Genomic DNA, 14,258 nt, shown 5'->3' on the forward strand with positions numbered 1-14,258 from the left:
TTAATCATCTGATCACACCACAATTCTTATCTGCTAATGAAGATATCTCCAATTTAAGTGAGAGGTACAACATCACCACCATAATTAATAATTCCCAACCATCTCATAATGCCCTAAAAATAGATAGGATAGAGTACAAAGAGTTTGATTTAGCTGAACAAAATATCTTACGATAAATATGTGGATACTCAGTGGATGCATGCTTAAAACACTCTTCTCAGATATGCTGTGAATATACAAATGCATGTGGCAGAAATTCTAGAACTACATTATTGTCGTTTCCAAGCCCACAATTCTGAAACTTTATCTTATGGCAATCTTAATGTTTCGTATGAACAGTTTGCATATTACATTGAACAATTAGAAAATGCCTTCAGTAGATAATACACTTTCGCTTCAAGTTCCCAGACAACTTAAAAACCAGCTGGCCTTAATAGCATCCATGTAGTAATCTCCCCCTTGATTACCTTTTGTCATTATTTGTGCGATTACGTATATTTTATACATTGAAATTCCATAATAGGGAACTACAGAAGCAACCTAAAAAACAGAGTAAATTAATCATTTTGTCCCATTTATAGAGCATTTGCCAGTTTCATCGATTAATAATTAATTATAGCTGCAGAAAATCATCGGTTTACTTATCGATGTTATTTTTATAGAACTATTCCTGTACTTACCAATAGTATATTGTTTGTTAAAATGTATGTAACTGTAATAAATACATACATACATATGCAGTTAACATGACTTTTCTTTTATAATTTGAAACCATCGCATCATATTTAATTGAGGTTATCTCAGAGTTCGTGTTTTTCGTTCGTTATGTCACTTTTACTAGTAATATATTTAGTAACATTTAACATAGATATTAAGATATCAGGTTTACCACCACAAATGTTGTGCCCCCAACCGTCCTTTACGTCAAATTCTGTGTTCACTTCGCTCCCATGCATTTCTTATGGAGCATTCAAAAGCTGTCATATCTCTGTTATCTCTGTTTAAATTAAGTTTACGAGGAACTGGCTACACTTGAACTACTTGAAGCGTCATGAGTCATTGTGACTTAAAAATGGTTAGAAAAATATATAGATCTCGGTGTATTATAGGTAATAATAAATTACAATTTATTTACAACTTTCATTATTTATTCTGCACATAATTAATTTTGATGAGTTTAAATTATTAAGGGTGAACTGTTGACATAAGGACGTATATACATCTCGCCAAAAACTACATATATACCTACTTACCCTACAAAAGTGTTCATTTGTGTTTTATGCATTAACTAGATAATCTTATACATTTAATGATATGCTTAGGAAATGTGTTCACGATGAACGAATTGTAATAATGCGAGCTTTTCATAGTGGACTCGCTAATATTTTGTGTGCTCTTAGTTTAAAGACCCCAAATATATGGTTAGGCTTTTTTCAACTCAAGATTAAGTACCATGTACATATATGTTTTGCTTAGTATTTAACAATTTCAGATAGGTCTATATTATTTTGAGTGTTCTACAAAGTTCTACAATTACATCGAAAAAATGCCATAGAAGATCTATATCTGTTTTTTTTTTCTTTGTTATGTAACAGAATTTCATGTTTTTGTGTATAAATACAAATTGGAATTTGCATTATTGAAGCTTTTACTAACAAATTGTCTGATTTATTAGTCCGTTTGTCCAAGGTTATTGGAAATGTTTCTTATATCCTAGGAAGCTTAAAAAAAGTTTCGGTCTATCTATTTACCACTTTCCGTTTTTGTTTAAGCCACCTACGATGAAGAAAAAATTATAATAACCATGGAGGTAATATCACAGGAGAGAGCGTCCCTCATTTAACCAATGTTAAAGAAACGCCGGTAAAAGAGTTCCACGCAAAAGTCATTTATGACCCTTTCCGTAGTACACCGGAAGCGGTAGATTGTCAACAGAGGATCAGAGGCGGTGCACTTTGGTTACGAATGGGTGCATAGGTAGTATGTACTTAATCAATGCCATTAACTTGCTACATGTTAATTTTTGTATCGTATATCCAACCTCTCGACAAGCGCTTTAGAGCACGCGACTGGAACAACAGTTTCCTTCTTCTCATTCTACCTTCGTTATAAAGTAGTCTATAAGAGTTATAAGGTTATATGACCATCATAAAAGTAGTTATCGCAAATAAATACCCCCTTTGTGTGGTTATTAAGCACTTCATTTGAAAACCGATTAACGGAGTGGTGGATTTAGTGAAAGTCACCCCTGAAAGAAACGACAACAGCCGGTCGAGCTACAGTGGACACATTATTTACGACCCTAAAATCTTTTCTATTGTAAACAACTTAACTTCGACACAATGGGATAATTTTATGATGGCCATATAACCTTATAGCTCTTGGACTACTATACTATGGGACATCTTACAGTTAACATCGTTAATATATACATTTCCTAGAAATTTTTGATATAAATGACATTTCTTTGTCACTAAGTTTTGTCTGCAACTTTAATAATATAGTCTTTGCCATTTCTATTGAAACACCATTTGTTGATCGTAAATTTGGCAACGTTCATATTCACACAATTTTCTAACTAAAAGCCGTTGTCAATCAACCTAAAACTGTTAGCAATTGCTAAATTTTAGGCAAAATCAACAGGTGGTGTTTCAATAGAAATGGCAAAGACTACCTATATGTTTATAAAATAACTAAATAAGATGCTTCAAAATAATTTAGACCCGATTTAATAGAAAGCGAAGTTAAAGTTAATTCGCGATTAACTTTTAATTGAGGTCCGTTGCCAGGCAACGCGCATATTTTAACCAATCACGGGCTCATATTCCACATTTTAATTCTCTGTTAAACTAATGGAGGATTAAATATTTAACTCGCTTTTCTATAAACCGGCCCTTAGTGTAAAAAAAATATACAGGGTTGGAAGGTACAATGGGCTCAAAGGCGAGGCCTAAGTGCTGGCTGACTTCGGTCCGCACCCAAAATTTAGAATCCAGAACATACAGGGTTATTCAGCTAAGACATTGATTGCTAAGATGACCCACCTGAGTCTTTTATTAGTGTGGCAACCCAAAATAAATTACAGTTTTGCTGCTGGATTTCAACTTTTTTTAAAAAATAATTTGCCTCCAAGTTTTGCCTTCAAATAAACTTATTAAATTAAATTATTATTATTAAATTTGAAAAAAAAATAGAATGAAACAAACCTGAACTAATTAAACAAAGACTTACAAAAACTAGGTACTAATAAATACTCAATGTAACCTCCATCGTTCCTTTCGCAAGCGTCAATTTTGTGCATACGATCTTCTAACTCAAGTAAATAGTGCGGAACCAAATGATTTGCAAACTTTCGTTACACGATTCTGACTTTAAAAAATATAATTAAAAGGTATTTATAAACTTTTTCTTTAAAAACTTCCAAAAAAAATGATCTCGTGGTGTGAGATTCGGACTTCGAGCAAGTCAAAGGCCAATAGAACCTTGTCGTATCCAAATATCAGTTAATTGTTGGTTCAAGTATCTTCCAAAGATTCTACTATTGGAACCAACACTCTCTTCACAAAGCAAATGGCAAATTTTCCAATCGAGGCTTCGAGTAATTTTGCAATAAATTTATTTCGCTTAAATTACTACATATAAGAATGCATCGGTACTTTTAATTACTGTCAAATGACAACAGCTCACATTGACATTTTTACCAGCGTCACACACTCGGATTTATGTAAATAAATTTTAAAATATAGGTTGAAAACCAGAAACAACTGCAATCGGTATTTTGGGTTGCCTCTCTAAAACGCTTAAATGGGACTGGAACTGGATGGATCATCTTATTAGTCTATGATCTTAGTTGAATAGCCCTGTATTTGTGAATTTGTGTGCACATGGAATAATTTCAAGCATGTGATAAAAATCATCACTTAGAACTGAAACAATGTGCGAACTTACATTTATTCACCATGTAAATAACAACCATTTTTGTGAATATCAAACGATTTTGTGTAAGCAATATCGCTATGTAATCGCACCTTAAGGTCTTGCCACGTGCTTGGTATCTGACACTGACAGTTATTTGTGTGAACTGTCAAAAATGGAGTAGATGAGATGTTAACAAATTTTTGTGTTTTGTTTTTTGTTGTGCCAAAAAATTCAGTACCCAAAACTACAAACTGGACACAGTAAGATAGCTATATTCAGCATATTATGCGTTTTTTTTTTCATATTTTATTTATTATTTCAAGCTGTAAGGTGTGACCATTATTTTGCACTCGATTTACATTATCACGTAGGTAGATACATATGACCTGTTTGTTTAATAAATAATTGATTTATAATTAAAAAGCAAATTATGGACATACATACTACAATCTACATTAGTTATTTTGTTGTGTTGTAGTAGTAATGGCCAATTGCAAAACAAAACGTGCATTGTTTATAATTTTTTGAAAGAGGATCTGAATGAATACCTACTTTTTGTTACGGAGCACTACTCTCAAAATAATTTCAGCGGTATGTGTAACCATCATCTGAAATTTGGTGATGATTGTTACATTTGCTTTTGTTTATTATTAATGGTAAATTACGGTGTAATGTATACAGGTTTACTCACAACAAACTTGACGCCTGAAAAATTTAAAACCCAATCAACAGTACAATTTCATAGCAGTCTTTGATATTTAACATCATTTCTGTTCCAAGTTAAACATAATGAGCTGTTTAGTTTTGATAATTTGGAAATAAACGTCAATTGTTGGGTTAAAATAAAAAAAAAACAAACAAATTCAAAACAAGAGCTCGTCACGACATCCCTGTACGAATAATGTTTTCTACACAACCGTGAAGCACTCACACTATAGTACGGCAAACAATAAATAATGCAAATGACTCCAATTATGGGTACTGTTACTGTAAAATCTCCAGTCACCTTCGACGCTGTACCCTGTGTAGAGGTGTCAAAATTAGTGGCTTGTAACTTTCGATCGTATTTGTTCTCTATTAAATGCGTTCCTAATGCGCAATGGTTTTATTGCAGGTTGTGGTCTAAAGTACCCCTCATAAAATAATTGACGGCGTTTGCATTTATCTTTTGCCGTACTTTATATTAAAATCATGTCAGTCTTTCCGTCATTTCAACACACTCTGCATCAGTTCTGACGAAATGTCGGTTTTAACCTGAGAGTATCCGACACTACGTGAATGTTGTTTTACAAAACAAATAAATGATAAATATGTTTTCCTTAAAAAAAAAAATAGGTCGAAGATTATTTTGACAGAACTTCCCCGCCCTTGAAGTACAATAAAACATATGCACCTGTTTTGAAAAATTACAAAATTTGATTTTGCATATTTTATTTTTTTAAGAGTACCTCTATAAGTTAAAATAAAGGTAAAGAAGCGTGCTACCGTGTGTTTCAAACGAGTTTCTCCGTTAGAAAATTTTGTGAAGACGTCATCAACATCTTTTGCAAGGACACATGTTTCAGTTTGGATAGGTGCAATGAATGTAATACAATATTGAATTCCCAAATTTTCGGGAAAAGGGAGTGAACCGTTCCTTAATTTTTGGAGTCACCCTGTATAAGTAATTCTAAACAAGCCATCACATCATAAAACGAAATTATGTATTTCTTTTCGAGCATAGTATAGTGTCGATAAGAAACGATTATTTTCGAAACTCAAGGAATTATATGTGTAAAAGTTAACTTCCTTAACAATAGATTACTACTGCTAGTGATGGGACAGTCATAAATAAGGATTTAACCATTATACTGTACAAATGGTATTGGCATGGTTAAATCCTTATTTATGACTGTCCCATCACCGGCAGTAGTAATCTATTGTTAAGAAAGTTAACTTTTACAAAATGGGGTATTATCATAAGACCGAATTACAACTGGGGAAACTATACCAACATAAAAATGCATTCGTCTGGCTCATCAAAATGGGAGACTCTGGGTAATTCTGTATACGAAACATTCAATGAATGGCGCTAGCTAAGCCAAGGAGGAAACACTTGCAATTTTAACTGAGAAAAAAATCACCGTGATGTATCAATGTTTACCTGTATTTCTCAGAAGTATTTTGCTACGCATAAGGGTTTACTCTTTTATATATAGAGTGAGTCATTTAGCGCACGGTCCTCCATTTCTCATTCATTTTTAGAGATAGGAAACAAGTTAAAAACCAAAGTTGTACGGTTCGTTGCGGTTGAGGAGAATGCATAAAAATTATTTCCGAATATAGTGTTGTTTTTTTGAGAAATAGCCCATGACTTGGTTTTTTAACTACAACACCTAGTTATTTTTAGATCTTCTTAATAGTCTTCCTATAGGTGTCATAACCATTTTTTAATTTAGAAATTCTAATGTGACGTTGCAAGGTTATTGCAATTTTCTTGAATTTGTTTCATAACGCGTGATTTAATAAAAAATCGCAATAATCTTATTTTTAAGATCTGCGATGCAATATTTTATGGAAGCGCCCTTTGCAGTGTCGCTATGAAGATGAACCTAGAAATTTTTCACAGAATTTTTTTAACTATTTATGTTGAAGACCGTTGCTGAAATTAGAATTTGATTAATAACGGAGTTAAATTTTAGCTGGAGACAGCTATAAATTTAAAAAAAAGATCAACAACAGATTCCTATGTCTACCGATACTATAAATTCTGAAAAAATATGATGGTTAAGAAATTAATTATTTTAGTGAGATATAAACGATTTATTCCAAACTGAATTTTACGTATTCGTAAACGCATATGCAGGATATATATATTACTGTTAATTTACTTTTATAAACTGAAGTCTGTTTACTTTAGTTCAATAAATTTCTCCTCGATTTTTAATCAAATATTTATTATGGAAAGTAACATTTCGAAGACTGATTATCTTCTTTATCGATCTACAATAATATTATTTTAAAATTGATACTAGGGTAGGTAATAATTAGAATTTACAAGCCACTCTTGGCGCGTGATTGCACTTATTTTATAAGCTGAAAATTTTTGATAACATTTTTTGTCACAAAAAAATTAATCTTCCAGTTCACTTGATTCACACTAAAGAATAGATATGGCTGTTATGGACAAAAAAGTTAAATTCGGCTGCTTGTTGGAAGACAAAATCAAATTAAGGATCTGCGATTTATGTTGTTCAACATATGGCCACTTAATTATTGCATTTTGGGCATCAATTCTTTTCACTTAGAAATTACACCGGGTGATTTTTTAAATTTCTCTTCTAGTCACTCAATTTATGACGCTTACGTCAGCTGTGAAATTGACACTACTGAAGGAAGCGTCATGGGTAACCAGAGCAGAAATTTAAAAAATCACCCGAATAAGATCACCTCAATAAGTGGCCTTCGGGAAATTCTTTATTAAAAAAAAGCCCCAAATTTCGCGAGTTTCATATTCTCAGTACATTTATGCATACATTTTCGTTAATATGAATTGATATTTTTTAAATGAAAAATTTCGAGTTACAGAAATGTTTTCACTGTTATTTTGTTACAGGTTTTAAATGCATCTATGGATAACTTTGAAACCTTGTCTAATTGTTCTGAAACTTCCAGAAGTTCGGAATCCGTGTCTTCCAATATTTCAACTTTATCCACCTTGAGTGACTATCAGGATGAATTTGTAGAATTAAAGCAGGTACTAAATGAAGAAAATGTATTGACAGACACTACAAAAACTGGACTTGTTGCGACGAACATTATACGGTGTTATGATAAGCAAATTGTAAACTTAAATGCACAATTACAAAACGCCTTAAAACAAAATGAGACATACAAAAACGAAATTTATAGCTTGGAAAAGAAAAAAGATCTTTTAGATGGCGCTAAAATCGGAAAGTTGTTGAAACAAAATAAACAATTGGAAGATAGTCTATCGGCAGCTAATAATCAGATTAAGCGATTAATTGATATTTGTCATAAAAGGGATGACTTTGATGAAAACATGGTTATTTTAGAAGAAAAAAATTTACATTTGGAAAAAGCGAACCATGAGTTAACAAATCAGATTTATTTATTATCAAATAAAATTAACCACTGCAGTTTTCAAAAAAATGAAATTGAAAATGAATGCAGAAATTTTAAATCTGAAATGAATGATTTAAAGTTAGAGCTAGCTGTAAAAACGGAATGTGTTAATGAATTAAAGAGGAAGTTATCACAACAGCATGTTCAATTAGAAGAAGTATTACAAAACAATATAAAATTGTCGCATTCACTTGAATTAATTTCAAATGACCTACAATATGCAAAAAAATCTGAAAATTGGTATAAAATGGAGTTACAACGTATTCAAGAAGAAAAAAGTAGCCTCTCTGATAAGATTTTTAAAAACGAACGAATCATTGCGTTACAGGAAGAAGACATAGAACAGTTAAATTTAGAACTAAATAGTATGAAGTGTGCTTTTGATGGAATTCGCCTCACCGCATTAAAGGAGAAAGAAGAAATGTGTAAAGGTGTCGAGTCTGTAAACCGTGATAAGCACTTAACAAAGGATAATGAAAGCCTTAACATTTCTGACAGTATTATCAGTAGCATTGGAGGTATCAGTAGTCATTACGAAACAGTCATCAGTGATTTAACAAATGATGTTCAAAAGATAAAATCAGATTTTGAACAACAACGGCAATACTTTGAGAATGTTTCAAAAGAAAAAGTTGAAGTATTAAGTAAATACTTAACTTTACAAAGTTCTCTTGCGGAAAAGGAAAATACAATAGAAAAATTAGAAAGCAACATAAAAGCTTTAAAAAATCAGTTACTCTTGGAAAATAGTAGACGAGAACAGCAAAACGTAGAATTGCTTGACTTAAAAAAAGCTTTCACGAAATTAGAAGTCGAACTAAATTTGAATAATAAAGACAAGGAAATGTTTGAACATACGGTTACTACGATAAGAGAACAATTTAAAGTATTAAGCGCCAAATATCTGCAATTAAAAAGCGAACAACAATGTGCGAATAAAGAAATATTGCAGTTACAGTACGAAAAGCAGGAATTATGTGTGGATAATAATCAAAAGACTGCTGAAATTAAAAGAAACAGGGAAAAAGATGCACTGGAAATAAAAAAATTGAAGCAAAAAGTAGTTTTCTTGGAGGGAGTTGAAGCAGAAGTAAAATTTGAAAATAAGAAGTTATTAGAGACTATTAACAAGTTAAATGAAGAACTAATGCAGTTGAAAACACAAGTTAGCAAATTCCACACTCAATATGCGGATATTACTTCAAAATATGAAGATAGTAATAGTGTTCAAACTCATTTACAAGAAGTTGAAGACTCAGGTCAGTTTTATCCGTCTCTGGAAACGAGTCGAGAAGATTCCCATTCTTTCAGACTTACGAACCTAACAGATACACTAAAATATATTTGCCAGTTATGTAAAATGCATGAAAATGAGTATAGGAGAAATTTTAGCGAGCTTTCAGAAGACGAATATGTTAAGTTGTTATTGCATAAAATCGAATCATATCATCGTTTCGTTGATACACAGATTAGTGCAAATGGTAGAAAAAAGTTATGTGTAAGTAAAAGAAATATTTTATCGAAAATTTTACGCTTGGTTGAGAGATGTAAAATGTTGGAGAAAAAAACGGAAGACAATTCAGAAATGTTAAAATTAAATGCAATAGACGGCAAACATGACAAAAATAGTATTTTCAACGAAGAAATTCGGCGTCTACATGTGAAGCTTGAAGTAAAAACCCAAGAAGAAAAGGAAAAACGGAAAAAGTAAGACATAAATGTACCATTTGTGTTATGTTAGTTATATTGGAACATTTTACATTGAAAAATTTCGTAATTTTTGCTAAAAAAAAATAATTAAATGAATTAAAAAATAGAGTCCTGTAGTTACAATCATTTGTTGCAATGAGGCCGTTCATCGTTGCGAGGTATGTAGTTTTGATATCAAACAAAAGGGCACTTCATAGCATAGTAGTTCTAAATACTTATTATTGAAGTTATATGCTGCCGCCAACAGTTAAAACTACAATTACTAGCGATATTTGAAAAGAAACTTAGTTCGGCCTGTGGAAGTATGTCAATTGTTATTGAAATCAGCAGCTACAAATAATTTGATAGTTTATTTACACTACTGTATATGTCAGTTATAGTTTTTGTGATTTTCTTTTTTAAGGTATGAAAGAAATTATCGCACTTTATTGAGGAAAGTAAAAGAACATATGAAAGGACGGAAGTTTGCAGAAAAACGTAATGATTACTTGCAGGAACTGCACAGTACATTATCCAGTGAACGTAATACACTTTGTCTGCAATTGGATTTAAAGCGCTCAGAATTAAAAGAACTCCAAGATCGCGTGGAAAGATATTCTAGTGCTAATGAGAAATTAAAATCCGTTGTGTCTAAACTTGAGAATCAATTTGCTAATTTTACTTCACGTTGTAAATGTGATGAGTTGGAAAAAATCGAAAGCAGTTATATCCAGTTGGAACGATCTTTAAAAGAATGTGAAAACCATAAAAATGCTAGTATAGCCGAATTAAAGTTAAAAGAGGAACGATTTGATATTTTACATAAAGAGGTATCGTTTTTTCAAGCTGGTTTTTTAATATTTTTTTTATTTATTTTTTTTTTGTAGAATAAACGTTTACTAACAGAAAATTCTTCCTTGTGTGCTAGAGTATTAGATCTTGAAAGTGAATTAACAAAAATAAAATCTTGTGAGGCGCAGTTAAGAAACGAACTTGTTTTTGTGCAAAATAGTATTTCTACAACACGTGCTGATAATGCAGAGTTGAACAGTCAGTTGGACGAAATTACAAAAAATCACATCCAGCTGCAGCAAGAAGTAGAAGTAATGAGTGAGTATTATGTTAAATTCAAATAACTGTTGCGTTTGTTTTAGCAACTGAAGTCGTGCCTTCAGAGAAAATCCGAAGAGATTAGCGAATTCAAATTACGGAAAGAACAGACCATGCGCAAATGGACAGAAACAGAAACAAACATGCAGAACTTAGTAACCACTTTAAAAAATGAAGTTTATAACTTCAAAGGAGAAATCCATTTACTTAAAAACGAGAAGCTTTTTCTCCAAAGATTGTGTAACGACTTAAATGTAGCACTGAAAACACATGTTAGTCAGAATAAGGTAGGTATTTATTTATAAATGCTTAAACGAAATTCTTCGTGTAAATATTATTATCAAAGTAAACATATAAAACAAATGCATGTTAATATTGCAGATTTTTTTTTCGTATGTCCTCTTCTCACGAAGGATCTTTTCTAAAGGCATTCAAAACATCAAAGCGATATTTTAAATCAATAAGAAAAAATAAGATGTGTTGGGAATAGAAGTATTCGATTGAGCTTATCAATAACAAAAAGCATTTTAAAAGACAAAACAACAAAAGGCCCATATTACTTTTTTTATGTCTTCTAAGATATTTTGTTGGTCGTACATACCCAGGAACCAAGTACGTAATTTACGTGATTTCCAAAAATCGTTTTTGTGTAATTCGTAAAAATTATAAGTTTTTTATGAAGATTTGTTTACTAACAGGTAGTTAGCGTACTTTTATCATGTCGCTTGTTGATAACTGAAGCAATTAGGTATGAAGTGCTTTATACAGGAACACATTTTTATACTAGATGGTACAGTGAGTCCAAGGGCGTTGTATTAATTAACTAATTATTAGTATAACGTCCTTGAGTGAGATCAACATAAATTAATTGTGCTAAATTGTTGTATTGTTAAAATATATAAACATAAATCAGCTAAAAAAATTGGATAATTTTTGTTTAAGTAGGAAATATGACGAAACGAAAAGTTTACAGTCTTTTTTTAATAATAATAATAAATAAATAAATTTATTCTCCAACAGGCAGTGTTGCCTATAATGGATACAAAAATTAAATAGCAATACATGCGACAAATACATAGTAAATAAATATATACCTATAACGTAGAGACATTTATGTAAAAACACAATTGCAATCTTGATAAAAAGCTAACACTCTCTTTTTGAATTTAGAAGAATTAAAATTTATTTAGAAAATATCTTCATCTAAGCTCAGACAATTATACAACTTTATGCTGGAAATCAATGGGCTGTTAAAGTGATGATGTGTATTCGGAATTCTGTAGAAAAAGGTGTTGTATGATCTGGATCCTATCCTGGGAACTAACAAGTTTAACTCATCTGTTGATCTGCCCATTGAGGACTTTTTGTAAAAATACCAATTTGGAAATATTTCGCCTAGCATATAGTGAACTTTCATTAGCAGACCAAATAATAAGTTTACGCTGTTCATAATGCCGTATTGGGTAATGCCCAAACATTTTAAAATATAAGTGTTTACAAAATTTTCTTAATATATTTTCTAAACTATTAATATGTATTTGATACAATGGACTCCAGATGATGCTACAATATTCCAGTTTGGAAGACCATAGAATAGGAGTTTAATACATGATACATTTTGAAAATCAGATGTATTTTGTATAATAAATCCAAGCATTTTTAGTGCAGAACAATTAATATGTGCGGAACAAAGGTTAATTTTGAGTCCATCATCACACCTAAGTCTAACACTTGATCACATAACTCTAAGGGAGTGCCTTTAACATTATAATAAAATTAGAAAACGAATGTAATATGTAATACAATCAAGTGAAGGCCAAATGATAATGCAATATTCAAACTTGAATTAAAGAAAGAATTTAAATATATTATTAAAGGCCAAAATTCAGAGATCTCAAAATAAATCGCAGCAACTTATTAGCTTTGGGAATCAAATAACATTATAAAAAGGAAATAATAACTCATATCCAATGCCACTGGATTGACGCGGAACTGATGATACATATTTTCTTTTAATATTCTGTGAACTGAGCACAAATTGATTCCCATTTCTCTTGAAATTTATCTTTGGCTGGCCTGTGAATTTTCATCGATTTGTTAAATCTATCTCTTTTATCTGAAAATAGCATATAACCGGCAAGATGCAGAAATTTTTTTCTTACTCTGAAGATAAGTTAAAATCATCACATTTCTCATCGTTACATTACATGCCAAATAATAATCTATTATGGCAAAAATGTAATCAATATTTTGAAGATAAAAGTCATCATAGTTTTATGTTTAGTTTTAAAATAATAAATATAAAGTGTGTAAAAATGATTCTAAGTGGAGACACATTTCTATCACACGTTATTTAAAAAGTATCTAATTCGTGTGAAAATTTGTAAGAATTATACCTATATAGGTGTTGCCAGCTTGAACAAATCTGATGTCAAAGATCGATCAGTACCTACACAGTTTGTGCTGTAACTGCTTTTAGTATTGAATACAAAAAATAAGGTCTCTAATGTTCATGCAAATTTTATATTCATCTTACCTGATGGTTAATCCAAGTTTACGTACTTACATGTCAATGACCAAGTGGGATACGGACAAATATGCCAAGTATTTACAACAAAGTTCGTATACACATTATATTTTTACGTTTTTGTTTGTTTTGCTTTCATAATAAAAATAGGAGTTTATACTAACCGCGAGAGATTAATATATTTTTTTTATTTCAGTTGCTGAAAAAATGCGTGGAAAGAGCATGTGAGGAACGAGAGCAAATTGGTAATGATACCGATATTTTGTCCAGTTTTCCCAGTCCTATAAAATGTGATGATAGTTACATTGAAAAGCTGTTGCAAGAAAGTACGACACCTATTCAGGATAAACCTTACTGTGATATTCAGGAATGTCTTAATACGCTCAGAAAAGAAATTTTATGTTTACAAAAACAAATAGTCGAAAAAATGTAACTTGTTGAAGATGTTTGAAGATAATATTATTTGTTATGTTTTAAAAATGTACTTAAACATGTTGTTAAACAAATTTTATTTATCAATAATTTATGTTAATTTTTATTTTAAAAATCCAAATTTATTTGGTTGAGTTATTCAACCAATAATACGGAAAGCATCTACCTATTATGCGTGAGCAGTTCAGTCGGACCTCACTGGCATGTGTTTAATTGTCAGTTAGATGTACGGATGGTTGAAAGTTGTCAATTTTGACATAGGCGTGTCTAAACACGTGTTGGGAGGATAACAACTACTGACTTGATGTCAAATGCCAATTGGACAGTCACGTATTCCATAATAAAATTTTGAATATGTGGCCAATCTGACCAATAAATGACATAATATTTTTGTACGACCATTGCTTTTTCGATCATTTACCGTGTAGGTTTCCATAGCAGTAAGTTCAGTTTACGG

At 31.3% G+C, this 14,258-nt stretch overlaps 1 protein-coding gene across 1 annotated transcript; it reads left to right on the forward strand.

Moving 5' to 3' along the window:
* Nucleotides 1-4,073: 4,073 nt before the first annotated feature.
* LOC135143116 (myosin-11-like) lies at nt 4,074-13,893 on the forward strand. The gene is made up of 6 exons (XM_064074980.1): nt 4,074-4,178; nt 7,514-9,750; nt 10,157-10,562; nt 10,620-10,835; nt 10,887-11,129; nt 13,566-13,893. The coding sequence occupies exons 2-6, from the start codon at nt 7,529-7,531 to the stop codon at nt 13,800-13,802; spliced, it is 3,324 nt and encodes a 1,107-aa protein (XP_063931050.1). The 5' UTR covers nt 4,074-4,178; nt 7,514-7,528; the 3' UTR covers nt 13,803-13,893.
* Nucleotides 13,894-14,258: the final 365 nt, after the last annotated feature.

The sequence above is a fragment of the Zophobas morio genome, unplaced genomic scaffold (genome assembly GCF_036711695.1).
Source record: "Zophobas morio isolate AGI-343-1 ecotype UQ-CSIRO unplaced genomic scaffold, CSIRO_AGI_Zmor_V1 ptg000058l, whole genome shotgun sequence".
In the NCBI taxonomy this organism is placed as follows: Eukaryota; Metazoa; Arthropoda; class Insecta; order Coleoptera; family Tenebrionidae; genus Zophobas; species Zophobas morio.

Excerpts from the sequence above, each read along its gene's own strand:
- LOC135143116 (XM_064074980.1), top strand. The coding sequence starts at position 7,529 with ATGGATAACTTTGAAACCTTGTCTAATTGTTCTGAAACTTCCAGAAGT. Across the intron at positions 10,836-10,886 it reads AGCTGCAGCAAGAAGTAGAA|CAACTGAAGTCGTGCCTTCA; the intron begins GTAATGAGTGAG and ends CGTTTGTTTTAG. Across the intron at positions 11,130-13,565 it reads CACATGTTAGTCAGAATAAG|TTGCTGAAAAAATGCGTGGA; the intron begins GTAGGTATTTAT and ends TTTTTATTTCAG.